At 43.9% G+C, this 13467-nt stretch overlaps 1 protein-coding gene across 1 annotated transcript in view; it reads right to left on the bottom strand.

Annotated features, from left to right (window-relative positions):
- Positions 1–13467, bottom strand: part of LOC126174993 (uncharacterized) — a 397453-nt gene that overhangs the window by 30255 nt on the left and 353731 nt on the right. Inside the window, exon 9 of the mRNA XM_049921476.1 lies at positions 6237–6467. Within this exon, the coding sequence (XP_049777433.1) occupies positions 6237–6467 (231 nt within the window). The remainder of the gene's footprint in view (positions 1–6236; positions 6468–13467) is intronic.

Genomic DNA, 13467 nt, shown 5'->3' with positions numbered 1-13467 from the left:
CACAGTAAGACTCAGTTTTTACAGTTTCTGACTCACAATTCAACAAGAACCGATATTTTGATCAGACAGAATAGGCATATTATAAGCGAGACGGAACAGTTCATGTTCCTAGGCGTTCGGATAGATAGTAAGTTGTTGTGGAAAGCCCATATCCAGGATCTTGTTCAGAAGCTAAATGCTGCTTTATTTACCATTAGAACAGTATCTGAAATAAGTGACACTTCAACACGAAAAGTAGTCTACTTCGCATATTTTCATACGCTTATGTCGTATGGTATTATTTTTTGGGGTAATTCTTCTGATTCAAAAAGGGTATTTTTGGCTCAAAAACGGGCTGTTCGAGCTATATGTGGTGTAAGTTCGAGAACGTCTTGTCGACCCCTATTCAAAAATCTGGGAATTCTGACATTGCCCTCACAGTAAATATTTTCTTTAATGTCGTTTGTTGTTAGCAATATCAGCTTGTTCCCAAGAGTTAGCAGCTTTCACTCAGTTAATACTAGGCAGAAATCAAATCTGCATGTAGAATGCACTTCATTGACTCTTGTGCAGAAAAGAGTGCAGTATTCTGCTGCATCCATTTTCAATAAGCTACCACAAGAACTCAAAAATCTTAGCAGTAGCCCAAGCCCTTTTAAGTCTAAACTGAAGAGTTTCCTCATGGCTCACCCCTTCTATTCTGCCGAGGAGCTCCTGGAAGAGCTAAAAAATTAAGCAAATTCCAGTGTTAGATTGTTGATTTTCTTCATTTAAACTTACGACTTGTCACCTGAATATGTTTTTTATATTTCATTTTATCTGTTTCTAATATCGTGTTATAATTTCATGTATTGACTCGTTCCATGATTAGGGAGACTTCTCCTTAATTTGGTCCCACGGAACAATAAATAAATAAATAAATGAATAAATAGATACTCCGCAAGCCACGGTACGGTGAGTGGCGGAGGATGCCCCGTACCACTACTAGTCATTTCCCCTCCTGTTCCACTTGCAAATACAGCAAGGGAAAAACGACTGTCTGTATGCCTCCATATGAGTCCTCTCGTATCTTATCATCGTGGTCCTTATGCGCGATGTATGTTGGCTACAGTAGACTCGTTCGGCAGAAGTCAGCTTCAGATGCCGGTTCTCTAAATTTTCTCAATATTGTTTCTCGAACACCACGTCGCTTTCCCTCCAGGGATTCCCTTTTGAGTTCCAGAAGCGTCTCTGTAACTCTTTACCTGTTGTTCAAACCTATCGGTAACAAATCTAGCCGTCGCCTCTCAATTGCATCGATGTCTTCCTTCAATCCGACCTGCTGCGGATCCCAAACACTCAAGCAGTATTCAAGAATAGGTCGCACCAGCGTCCTATATGCGGTCTCCTTTACAACTGAACCACTCATTCCTAAAATTCTCCCAATAACCATTTGCCCTCCTTAACACAATTCTTACATGCTCATTCCACCTCATATCGCTTTGCAACGCTACGCCCAGATATTTAAACGACATGACTGTGTAAAGCAGGACACTGGTAATACTTTATCCGAAAATTGCATGTTAGTTCTTCCTGCTCATCCGCATTAATTCACATTTTTTCACATTTAGGGCTAGCTGCCATTCATCGCACCAGCTGTAACTTTTGTTTAAGTGGTCTTGTATCTTCTTGTAGTCATTCAACTTCGATACATTACCGTACACCACGGCATCATCAGAAAACAATTGCAGATTGCTGCCCACCCTGTCCGCCAAATCATTTATGAATATAGAGAACAAAGGCGGTCCTATCACACTTCCCTGGGGCAGTCCTGGCGATACCTTTATCTTTGATGAACACTGGCCGTCGGGGTCAACACACTGGGTTCTATTATAAGAAGTCTTCGAGCTACTCACGTATCTGTGAACTTATTCCATATGCTCGTACCTTCGTTAATAGCCTGCCGGGGGGAGGGGTACCGTGTCAAATGCTTTCCGGAAATCAAGAAATATGGAATCTGCCTGCTGCTCTTCATCCATAGTTCTCAGTATATCATGTGAGAAAAGGGCAAGCTGAGTTTCGCTCTAGCGATGCTTTCTAAAACCATGCTGATTCGTGGACATAACCTTCTGAGCCTAAAGAAATTTATTGTATTCGAACTGATAATATGTTCAAGGATTCTGCAACAAACAGAACTTTGCGGGTCCGTTTTTTTTATGTTTCTTATATGCTGGAGTCACCTGCGCTTTCTTCTAGTCGCTTGGGACTTCGTGCTGGGCAAGAGATTCACTATAAATGCAAGTTGGGTAAGGGGCCAGTGCCGTAGAGTACTCTCCGTAAAATCGAACTGGGATTCCATCCGGACCTAGTGATTTATTTGTTTGCAAAACTTTCAGTTGTTTCTTTGCGCCAGGTATGCTTATTTCTATATCGCCCATACGGGAGTCTGCCCGATGGTCAAATGATGGTATGTTTGTACAGTTCCCTGTGTGAAAGATTTCTTGAACGTGAAATTTGAACCTTCGGCTTTCGTTTTGCTGTCTTCAACTGCCTCACCAGACTGGTCAACAAGGGACATTGGAAGCCTTAGACCAGCTTAGCGATTTTACATTCAACCAGAATTTTCTCGGGTTGTCTGCCAGGTGTTTTACGAAGGTGTGACGGTGCTAGCTGTTATTTGCTTCGCGTCTAGATCTTTTCACTGATGCACGAATCTCTACTAACCTTCGCTAGTCGTCGTTTGTGCGACCCCTTTTGAACCGAGAGTGCAACAGCCTCTGCTTTCTCAGCATCCGCCGAATTTCGTTATTAAACCATTCTGGGTCTTATATGTATATGGTGTCTGTTCTTTCGGACATGTTCTAAAGAACAGACAACATTGATGACCTGCAGCCGTCTAGGACGAAATTAGAATTATATATTAATACCTTCAGCGACTGACGGGCGCTGATATACACTACTGGCCATTAAAATTGCTACACAACGAAGATGACGTGCTACAGACGCGAAATTTAACAGACAGAAAGAAGATGCGGTGATATGCAAATGATTAGCTTTTCGGAGCATTCACACAAGGTTGGCGCCGGTGTCGACACCTACAACGTGCTGACATGAGGAAAGTTTCCAGCCGATCTCTCATACACAAACAGCAGTTGACCGGCGTTGCCTGGTGAAACGTTGTTGTGATGCCTCGTGTAAGGAGGAGAAATGCGTACCATCACGTTTCCGACTTTGATAAAGGTCGGACTGTAGCTTCTCGCGATTGCGGTTTATCGTATCGCAACATTGCTGCTTGCGTTGGTCGAGATCCAATGACTGTTAGCAGAATATGGAATCGGTGGGTGCAGGAGGGTAATACGGAACGCCGTGCTGGATCCCAATGGCCTCGTATCACTAGCACCCGAGGTGACAGGCATCTTATCCGCATGGCTGTAACGGATCGTGCAGCCACGTCTCGATCCCTGAGTCAACAGATGGGGACGTTTGCAAGACAACAACCATCTGCACGAACAGTTCGACGACGTTTGCTGCACCATGGACTATCGGCTCCGAGATCATGGCTGCGGTTACCCTTGACGCTGCATCACAGACAGAAGCGCCCGCGATGGTGTACTCAGCGACGAACCTGGGTGCACGAATGGCAAAACGTCATTTTTTCGGATGAATCCAGGTTCTGTTTACAGCATCATGATGGTCGCATCCGTGTTTGGCGACATCGCGGTGAACGCACATTGGAAACATGTATTCGTCATCGTCATACTGGTGTATCACCCGGCGTGATGGTATGGGGTGCCATTTGTTACACGTCAAGGTCACCTCTTGTTCGCATTGACGGCACTTTGAACAGTGGACGTTACATTTCAGATGTGTTACGACCCGTGGCTCTACCCTTCATTCGATCCCTGCGAAACCCTTCATTTCAGCAGGATAATGCACGACTGCATGTTGCAGGTCCTGTACGGGCCATTCTGGATACAGATGATGTTCGACTGCTGCCCTGGCCAGCACATTCTCCAGATCTCTCACCAATTGAAAACGTCTGGTCAATGGTGGCCGAGCAACTGGCTCGTCACAATACGCCAGTCACTACTCTTGATGAACTGTGGTATCGTGTTGAAGCTGCATGGGCAGCTGTACCTGTACACGCCATCCAATCTCTGTTTGACTCAATGCCCAGGCTTATCAAGGCCAGAGGTGGTTGTTCTGGGTATTGATTTCTCAGGATCTATGAACCAAAATTGCGTGAAATTGTAATCACATGTCAGCTCTAGCATAATATATTTGTCCAATGAATACCCGTTTATCATCTGCATTTCTTCTTGGTGTAGCAATTTTAACGGCCAGTAGTGTATGTCAGCGGGGACAGGTGAAAATGTATGCCCCGACCTGGACTCGAACCCGGGATCTCCTGCTCTATGGGTAGTTGATTAGGAACGGACGTGGGTAGAAAAGTCAAACAAGAGACAAAGGCATAATGTTGATCTGGTTATTATTTGCCGCTTACAGAGTTTGTTCAGTATGAGCACCGAAGACGTCGACAAGATGCTGCATCCGTAAAACACGTGATCAACAGGAGTTGCTCGCAGAAGTTCCGGTGGAATCTGAGCAGTGTGTTCCTGCATATTGACATTCAGATCAGGTAGAGACCAAAGGTGTCCCAGGTAAACACGTTCTTTTAGATATTCGCAGAGCCAAAAGTCGCATGGATTCGGGTAAGGTGACCTTGCAGGGCATGCGTCTGGAAAACCTCTGGAACTAACACGTTAAAACAGTTTCACTAAAAGCGTATGGATTCTCTTGTCGATAGCCATACTGTTCACTCACATTATGACTTGTCAAATGATAGCGTGGATGTCATACCGTTGTAAAAACAATGTATAGGCGCTAGATTTGCACCTACTAATCTGTTTACCAGCGTAAATCAGTTTTTCGTTAGAGCGTTAGCATACCTACCAAGTTTCGCTTTCGTAAGACAATTACAGGCACACTAGACCTCTGTGACCAGCTGCGCTTTAATTATAACATCCCGGTATTATTTAGGACAAATGTCATGAAGGAATGAATTGGGAAGTAGTAGCTAGTATCGCCGCAGTGTTGAATAGGCCTCTGCACAACGCCTTGAGTTCACGCCACAGATAATTCACGTTGGACACGGAAAACTTTATCTTGGTTCAATGAGTTGCCACAAAAACTGAATCCGTTTGACTTGGAATTAAAGTTATCGAAATAGGCTAGCTTCTTTATTTTTGCACCACGCGTGTCTGATAACACCCGCATTGCGCATAAAGATCTGTTTGGACGCATCACTAGTTCTGTGCTACGCTCCTCCCAGATGAATTTATAGTCAAGCTGGTATCCCAAGAATTTAACACTGTAGGCTTCTTCCGTCTGCTTGTCGCCATATTTTGGACATATGCTGGGAGGAACCCTCTCACAATTTCTGCAATGCAAACTGTGCCTTTTCAGAATGTGAATTGGCTAGCAAAGATATATAATGTCCATAAAAATTTTACGAAGGCCAGAGGTGGTTGTTTACCAGCGTTTATAGTTTTTTCCAAAACTATACTTCATTCATTATTTATTGCAATGTTTCTTTTTTTTCTACTGCCTTTATCCCGCATTGTGCGCAGGGTCGGAAGGGTTAAGGACGGAATTGGCATGGTTAATTTTTAGGGGTGGCTGGATGCCCTTCCTGCCGCCAGCCCATACCCCCAGGGACGGAGTTAGCGTACCCCAGCTGTCTGCGTCCAGTGTAAATCGTGAAATAGTGTGAATGTGTTACAAATGTCTGCGAGTCGTGTAACTGAGGCGGGACGTGGGGACCAGCCCGGTATTCAACTAGTAGGATATGGAAAACCGCCTAAAAACCACATCCAGGCTGGTCGGCACACCGGCCGTCGTCGTTAATCCGCCGGGCGGATTCGATCGGGGGCCGGCGCGTCTACCCGAGCCCAGGAAGCAGCGCGTTAGCGCTCTCGGCTATCCTGGCGGGTATTTATCCAATGTTTGTGTCTTCTGAAAAAAAAAAATAGCTTGATATCTTACACAAGAAGATGTGTCCTAAAAAGGAATCTTGTGGGACACCACATGTATCGGTAATTAGTTTCACTTCGATGACGACGGATAGCTTAATGCAAGAATCTTTTCTATTGACACCCATTGTTTCTCGTCGAGCATTTCCCTGGCATCTCAAACACAGCAAGCCAGAGAACGGAGGTGTGATGTTCCTGTGTGGCGTTTCCAGGTTGCCGGCACATGTGGATAGGACTACAACTTACCCTGGTTGACGAGGACGACCTCGAGGGCACTGCCGAGCGGGACCCGGCGCACGTGCACGCAGCGGCACGGCTGGTCCTGAGGGCAGCCGCTGCGCGGCGCTGGTGTCGCCAGAGTCGCACTGTTGTCGACGTCTGCGGCGCACACCGCCTCCGTAGGCACGTCCTCGGGCTGCGTCAGCAGCGGCGACGGAGGAGGCGCGAACGACACGCCGCCCACTTGCCGCGTCGCCCCTGCAGCAGCGGGTAGAACGCATGCTCACAAAACTACACTCCACAGCATCAGTTTCTCTTTATCGCATCAGCTACATCATCTGCTATAGCATCGTCACTGTCAATTATTAAGAGAAATCAACCGTTTCCTCGATGAGGCAGGGAGCGCTGCAATAGCTTGAGGATAATATAGCAAGTGCCATCATCCAATTTCCCCAGTGGACGAGGACTCAAAATAAGCGAACAAGTGTCTCGGTTAATCCGCAGCTACTCGAGCGTTTCTGTAAAAACGACAGCCGAAGTTTTTGAGGTATTTCCGAAGTACTTTATGTGCCTTTTACAACGTTATGTCCTCATGCAAAACGTTGGTTAGCATCGCGGCTTATAAATTTTGCACCCCGTGTTCGAAACCCGATTGTTTTTATTTTATTTTAATTGTTTTCATTTATCTACCCTTGTTCGTTGAAGGTTACTGTACGAATATTTCTTATCAAATTAGGGGATACAAGGGCATTATATTAATTGTAAAATTACAACTGAGTTTCACAATAAGTGTCTTACATTTATTATATAACTAGCTGACCCGGCGAACTCTGTTCCGCCTTAAAGCCAATAAATGATCAGATTTTGGATGTTAAGTTCAATTTTTTATTAGAAAATACAAATAAAAAATTAAGTATTTTAATGATTCTTTATTCTTTATGATTTTTGGTGCATAGCTTCCACTCTTCAATTAAGTACCTTGTGATACACGACATTTTTTGTTTTATTATCAGGCGCAAGAACAAACAACGCAGATGGTCTCCCGACCCCTGAACATGCCACATATAATTGACCACGTGAAAACATGGATATTCCAGATTTAAACCACAAACTTTCAAGGATTGGCCTTGTGATTTGTTAATGGTCGGCAAATGCAAGATGTATCGGAAATTGAAGTTTTTTAAACTCAAACGGCATATCGGTTGGGATCATCGGGCTCCTCGGAATGAGAACTTCCTCACCTTCGAATTTTTCTTTGAGTATCGTCGCGTAAACAACATTGTTCATCAATTTAAAAAAATGGTTCAAATGGCTCTGAGCACTATGGGACTCAACATCTTAGGTCATAAGTCCCCTACAACTTAGAACTACTTAAACCTAACTAACCTAAGGACATCACACACACCCATGCCCGAGGTAGGATTCGAACCTGCGACCGTAGCAGTCCCGCGGTTCCGGACTGCAGCGCCAGAACCGCTAGACCACCGCGGCCGGCCTGTTCATCAATTTACTTACCACCAAACGCGCGACGTTTAGCTGACATTTGCGTTTTGTTATTCCATGCCAGATGCGTTTTGGTTGCACGACATTTTATAGCGGTCGAACGGGATAAAAAGTATCCTATGTCCGGCTCCTGCTTCTAAGCTACCTGTACACCAATTTTCAGCCAAATCGGTCCAGCCGGTGTTTAGCTAACATTTGCGTTTTGTTATTCCATGCCAGACGCGTTTTTATTATACCACGTTTTATAGCGGTCGAACGGGATAAAAAGTATCCTATGTCCGTCTCCTGGTTCTAAGATACATCACCACCAATTTTCAGCCAAATCGGTCCAGCCGTTCTTGAGTTATAAATAGTGTAACTAACACGACTTTCTTTTATATATATATAGATGTACGTGAGTATGGTATGTTGAAGCGTTACAATATTTTTAAATTTCATATTTTAATATTTCATTCTTATGATAATTCTTATATTAATAATTATATTTTATTCGTATGTTTATTCTTCAGGAAGATTTGGTGCATTCCCCTGGGTTGATAACGGTCGTAGAAACATTCGAACACAGATATTCCGAACACCGAGCTTTGCCACAGTGACATCTCTTCGTATGATTCTCACTCGGAAGGAAAAAACTATTGTTGGAAATTTCGTGCGTTGGCAGTTACTTCGCCTCAAACCGTGCGTAATGGATCATTTCCCCGAAAACTGGTGCTGGTAACTGATTCAATTTCAGATAATTTTCTCATTTTTTAAAATTTCATTAATCTGACGTACAATTAGCAGATGAATAAGGACAACTTTATATCAATATACACTGGAAAACATTCGTTTAGTGATCTTCTGCAGACATGTGTATTTAAACGAAAAACAAAAATAAAAGTAATAATCGGTTTTCGAACACGGGGCGCAAAATTATTAAGTCGCGACTCAAACCTCTGAGCCACCTATCTGAAGGTGCCGCGCGGTAAAAGGCGCATGAAGTACCTGGAAAGCTTTGACCGTCGTTTTTTCTGAAACGGTCTAGTATCTATGGATAAGCCGAGAAACGTGCTAGCTTATTTTGATCCATTTTCCATTGAGCAAAGTTTCTGGGAAACCGGGTTATTGCACTTGCCATGCTCTCCTCGTTAGCAGTATGACGTGGCATCAAAAAGTTTCTGAAATGTGAATTATGCGCACAAATGGTTATGAATATACTAAAACACCGCTCCCCATATGTCTTCCCTGCATCAGAGTGGCAAGTGGCTGCGAGATATGACCATATAAAATAAAGACGCCACAACTGCGTTCGGATCAAATGACGTATGTGTCCTTGCTGTGTGGTGCGATCTTTGTTATCTTGACCGGCGAATTTACGAAATCATTGTTAAGGATTCGACTGCAGCTAAACGTTTGTGACCAGCAAGAATATAAACGAACTGCTGCTACTTTTACCCGCGGCAATTAAGCTGTACTCTTAGGTTTATGCCTAGCCACATCCTCGGAAATCGCATCTTTGGAAAAACGGCCAAATGTTTGAGGTAAGTAAGAATAGATAGTAAATGTCACAGCTGGTTGTTACGCTAGTGTCAATTTCACTTTTTGTTTTGTAATCAGACTGAAGTGACGAAAGTGAAGAAACCAATTACTGAGAGAGCTCACTCTTACACAGGGCTGCCCCTATCCATTTTATGCAACCCACAACACTTTCAAAAACCATGCGCGAGATTTTCGTATTCGCTCGTTTGCTACATGCAAACTACAAGATGTATCAAAAAGAATCGTCCCATTTGGCAAACCTATATTTCTGAAACTAATCAACGTATACAATCAACTTTATTTTTTGATGAATGGGAAACTTAAGTTTTTTTTCCATACCGTTTTATAGGTGTTCAGGTATGCTCCCTTGAGATGTATGGCATATGTCAACGCAGTATTCAGATTGTTCCCACACTGCAGCGAGCATGTCTTGAGTTACAACTTCCACAGCTGCTGTTATACGATGTCTCAGTTCATTCATTGTTATTGATAACAGAGGCACATAAACAGAGCTTTTTATAAAATCCCACAAGAAATAATCACATACAGCCAGGTCCGGTGACCTGGGAGGCCAGTAATGTAAGGCTGAATCGTCGTTCCGTAATCCTTTAACAATCCCCGCACTCCCAGATGCCAGTGTGGTGGTGCCCCATCCTGTCCGTAAATGAAATCGTCCGAATCACTCTCCAACTGTGGGAAAAGAAAATTCTCAAGCATATCGAGGTATGTGCTTCCTGTAACAGTGTTCTTGGAAAAGAAAACTGGACCATACACCTTTTCCGTGAAACTGCACAAAACACATCAAATTTTGGAGAGCCCTCTCATGTTGTACCCCATATTCTCACATTATGACGGTTCAACTTTCCACTAAAATGGAATGTTGCCTCGTCACTAAACACTAAGCTTGGAAGAAAGCCGTCATCCTCCATCTTGCCAAAAACGAAATTACAAAACACACGTTGCTGTTTATCATATTCACGAAGAGGTTGCAGTAGCTGAATTTTGTATGGTTTCATGTGTAAACGTCGACGCAACACACACCAGACGGACATCGGGGTCATGTTGAGCTATCGAGCTGCACAGCGAACTGATTTCTGTGGACTCCTTGTGAAACTATGGCGGATGCATTCGACGTCGGTGTCAGACACTCGGCGACTGACCGGCGATTTGCCTTTACACAAACAACCTGTTTCTCGGAATTGTTCATGCATCGTCTAATGCTCTGTGCTGTAGGAAGATTCACACCATACCTAGTACGAAAGTCATGTTGAACATTTATTACTGACCCGCACTGCACAAAATGTAGATCACAAAACGCTTTCTGTTCTCCCGACACCATTTTTACTAAAACTGAAGTGGGCACACGCTGGTGTTACCTAGCGGAAACCATGTAAAACTCGAGAGTTCGCTCTTTCCAACAGTACGTTGTTCAGGCACATATCGCAAACAACATAATAGTTATGATTTTTTAAAAATCGGATGATTCTTTTGATATACCCTGGATATTACAAGTTCCTTCAGTAGTATCGAGTATAGGCCCGAAAAAATTCGTCAATAAGATTCATTTTAAGACTGGTTCTTTGGGAAAGTGCCGTATGTGAATTAAATGTAAGTAAATTTATCTTGGTTGTTACAGTCCTTTTGTTATCTAACATCTGCCTCGCAAACATGTTTGCTCTACGTAATTTTTTAAAACTGGAAACCGACTTTTGCATGGACGCGAAGCTCAACACATTTCGTTTTTATAATCTCATCCACTAACTAAATCACAATTTGCACAGTAAACTCTATAACCTTAAATGCTCCGTTATATGCTTTTAATTCGAAAATTGCTCTAGAATGCTACTAATACGAGTTAGTTACCACAAAATAACCCATGTGGTAGGCAGTGCTCCACGGTTTCAGCCTTAATGGTCTTTTTTTGTTGAGTCATTACCCTTTTCACTGTTTCGATGAGATCCGCCACGAATTCCTCTCTTGTGCCAATCTCTTCAGCTCAGCGTAGCTCTTACACCCTACGTCCGCAACTGTTTGTTTGATTTATGCCAACCTCTGTCTTAACCTACAGTTTTTATCCTTTACAGTCCCCTCTCGTACCATGGAAGTAATTTCCTGATGTCTTAAAACATGTCGTATCATCCAGAATGAGATTTTCACTCTGCAGCGGAGTGTGCGCTGATATGAAACTTCCTAGCAGATTAAAACGGTGTGCCCGACCGAGACTCGAACTCGGGACCTTTGCCTTTCGCGGGCAAGTGCTCTACCATCTGAGCTACCGAAGCACGACTCACGTCCGGTACTCACAGCTTTACTTCTGCCAGTAGAGCACTTGCCCGCAAAAGGCAAAGGTCCCGAGTTCGAGTCTCGGTCGGGCACACAGTTTTAATCTGCCAGGAAGTTTCATGTCGTATCATATTGTCCTTCCTTCTTGCCAATGTTTTCCTTATGTTCCTCTCTTCGACTATCCTGTGGAGAACCATCTCACTCATCCTAAACACGACCCTTCTGTGTAGTGTTAAAATGTGGTGGTCATCCGTCCCTTGGTCTATGAGATGTAAATTACGAGATATGCTTCCAGGATTCGAAAATTCAGGCGTGGTGCCAATCTACAATCTGAGCTTCAGCGTTAAACAACTATACAATGTTCAAACAAGTTTCGGGTTTGCTGCCGGTCGTCGTCTAATTCCTCCGACGATGTTTCGACTGGGCACCCGCCAGCCATCTTCAGGTGTCAAGTCGAAATATAGTGGGATGAATTCTACATCTACATCACACTCCGCAAGCCACCTAATGGTGTGTGGCGGAGGGTACTTTCGGTACCACTATCTGATCGCGAATAGTGCGTGGGAAGAATGACTGTCGGTAAGCCTCTGTATTGGCTCTAATTTCTCGAATTTTCTCCTCGTGGTCAGTACGCGAGATGATTGTGGGGTGAGGAGGTAAGTAATATGTTGTCCGACTCCTCCTGGAAAGTGCTGTCTCGAAATTTCGATGGTAAATCTCTCCGCGATGCACAACGCCTCTCTTGTAGCGTCTGCCAGCGGAGTTTGTTTAGCATCTCCGTAACACTCTCTCGCCTACCTAACTATACCGTGACGAAACGCGCCGCTCTTCGTTGGATCTTCTCTACCTCTTCTGTCAGTCCTATCTGATAGGGATCCCAGACAAATGAACAATACACAAGAATCGGGCGACCAGGCGCCTTGTAAGCCACTACTTTTGTGGATGAGTTTCATTTCCTTAAGATTCTTCCGATGGAACTGATTCTTGTGTCTGTTTTCCCCACTATCTGTTTTATATGGTCATTCCGCTTAGGTCGCTCTGGAGAGTTACGCCTAGATATTTTACGGCAGACGCTGTCTCCAGCTGTTTGTCATCAGTAGTGTAGCTGTACAGTAGTGGATTTCTTTTCCAATGACTGCGCAATATGTTACATTTATTTACTTTCGGGGTCAACTGCTAGACCCTGCACCATTCATCAATTCTCTGCAGGTCGTTCTGCAAATTCTTACTATCTTCTGGCGTAGCTACTTTGGTATAGACAACTGCATCACCTTCGAATAGCTTTAAAGAGCATCCAACACTTTCTACTAGATCATTTATATATATTGTAAACAGCAACTGTCGTATCACACTTCCCTCTGGTACTCCGGATATTACCTTTACATCCGTCGATTTATTTCCATTAAGAGCGACGTGTTGAGTTCTATCTGCAAGGAAGTCTTTAATCCAGTCGCAGGTCTGCTCGGATACTCCGTAAGTTCGTATTTTTTTTCATTAAACGGCAATGCGGGACGGTGTCAAATGCCTGACTGAAATCAAGGAACACGGCATCAACCTGAGCGCCGTCGTCCATATTTACACGATGCCTTTGAATTTTTTTCCTTTTGTTCTCCACATCCTCGTCCTCATCACCGAATACTTGACGCTGACTGTTGAGGTAATCTGAAATTTGTATCCTGTCACCCTTGCTGAGCAAATATATCTTCCTACCTTTCTTAACATTCCTTGCAGGACCCGTCGTCATAGATGCTGTCACAGCCTATGATCACTGATACCTTCCTCTACGTTACTGATTCGGTAAGTTCAGGTCTGTTTGTTGGCAGGAGGTCTAAGAGGTTACCCTCTCGAATCGGTTCTCTAACTATCTGCTCAAGGTAATTTTCGGACAAGACATCCAGAACAATGCCACACGAGTCCCTGTCTCTGGCACCAGTTTTGATGGCATAACACTCCC

This window comes from Schistocerca cancellata, chromosome 3, assembly GCF_023864275.1.
Source record: "Schistocerca cancellata isolate TAMUIC-IGC-003103 chromosome 3, iqSchCanc2.1, whole genome shotgun sequence".
Classification (NCBI taxonomy): Eukaryota; Metazoa; Arthropoda; class Insecta; order Orthoptera; family Acrididae; genus Schistocerca; species Schistocerca cancellata.
The sequence above is the reverse complement of the archived record's forward strand: the minus strand, read 5'-3'. Positions and strand labels throughout refer to the sequence as shown.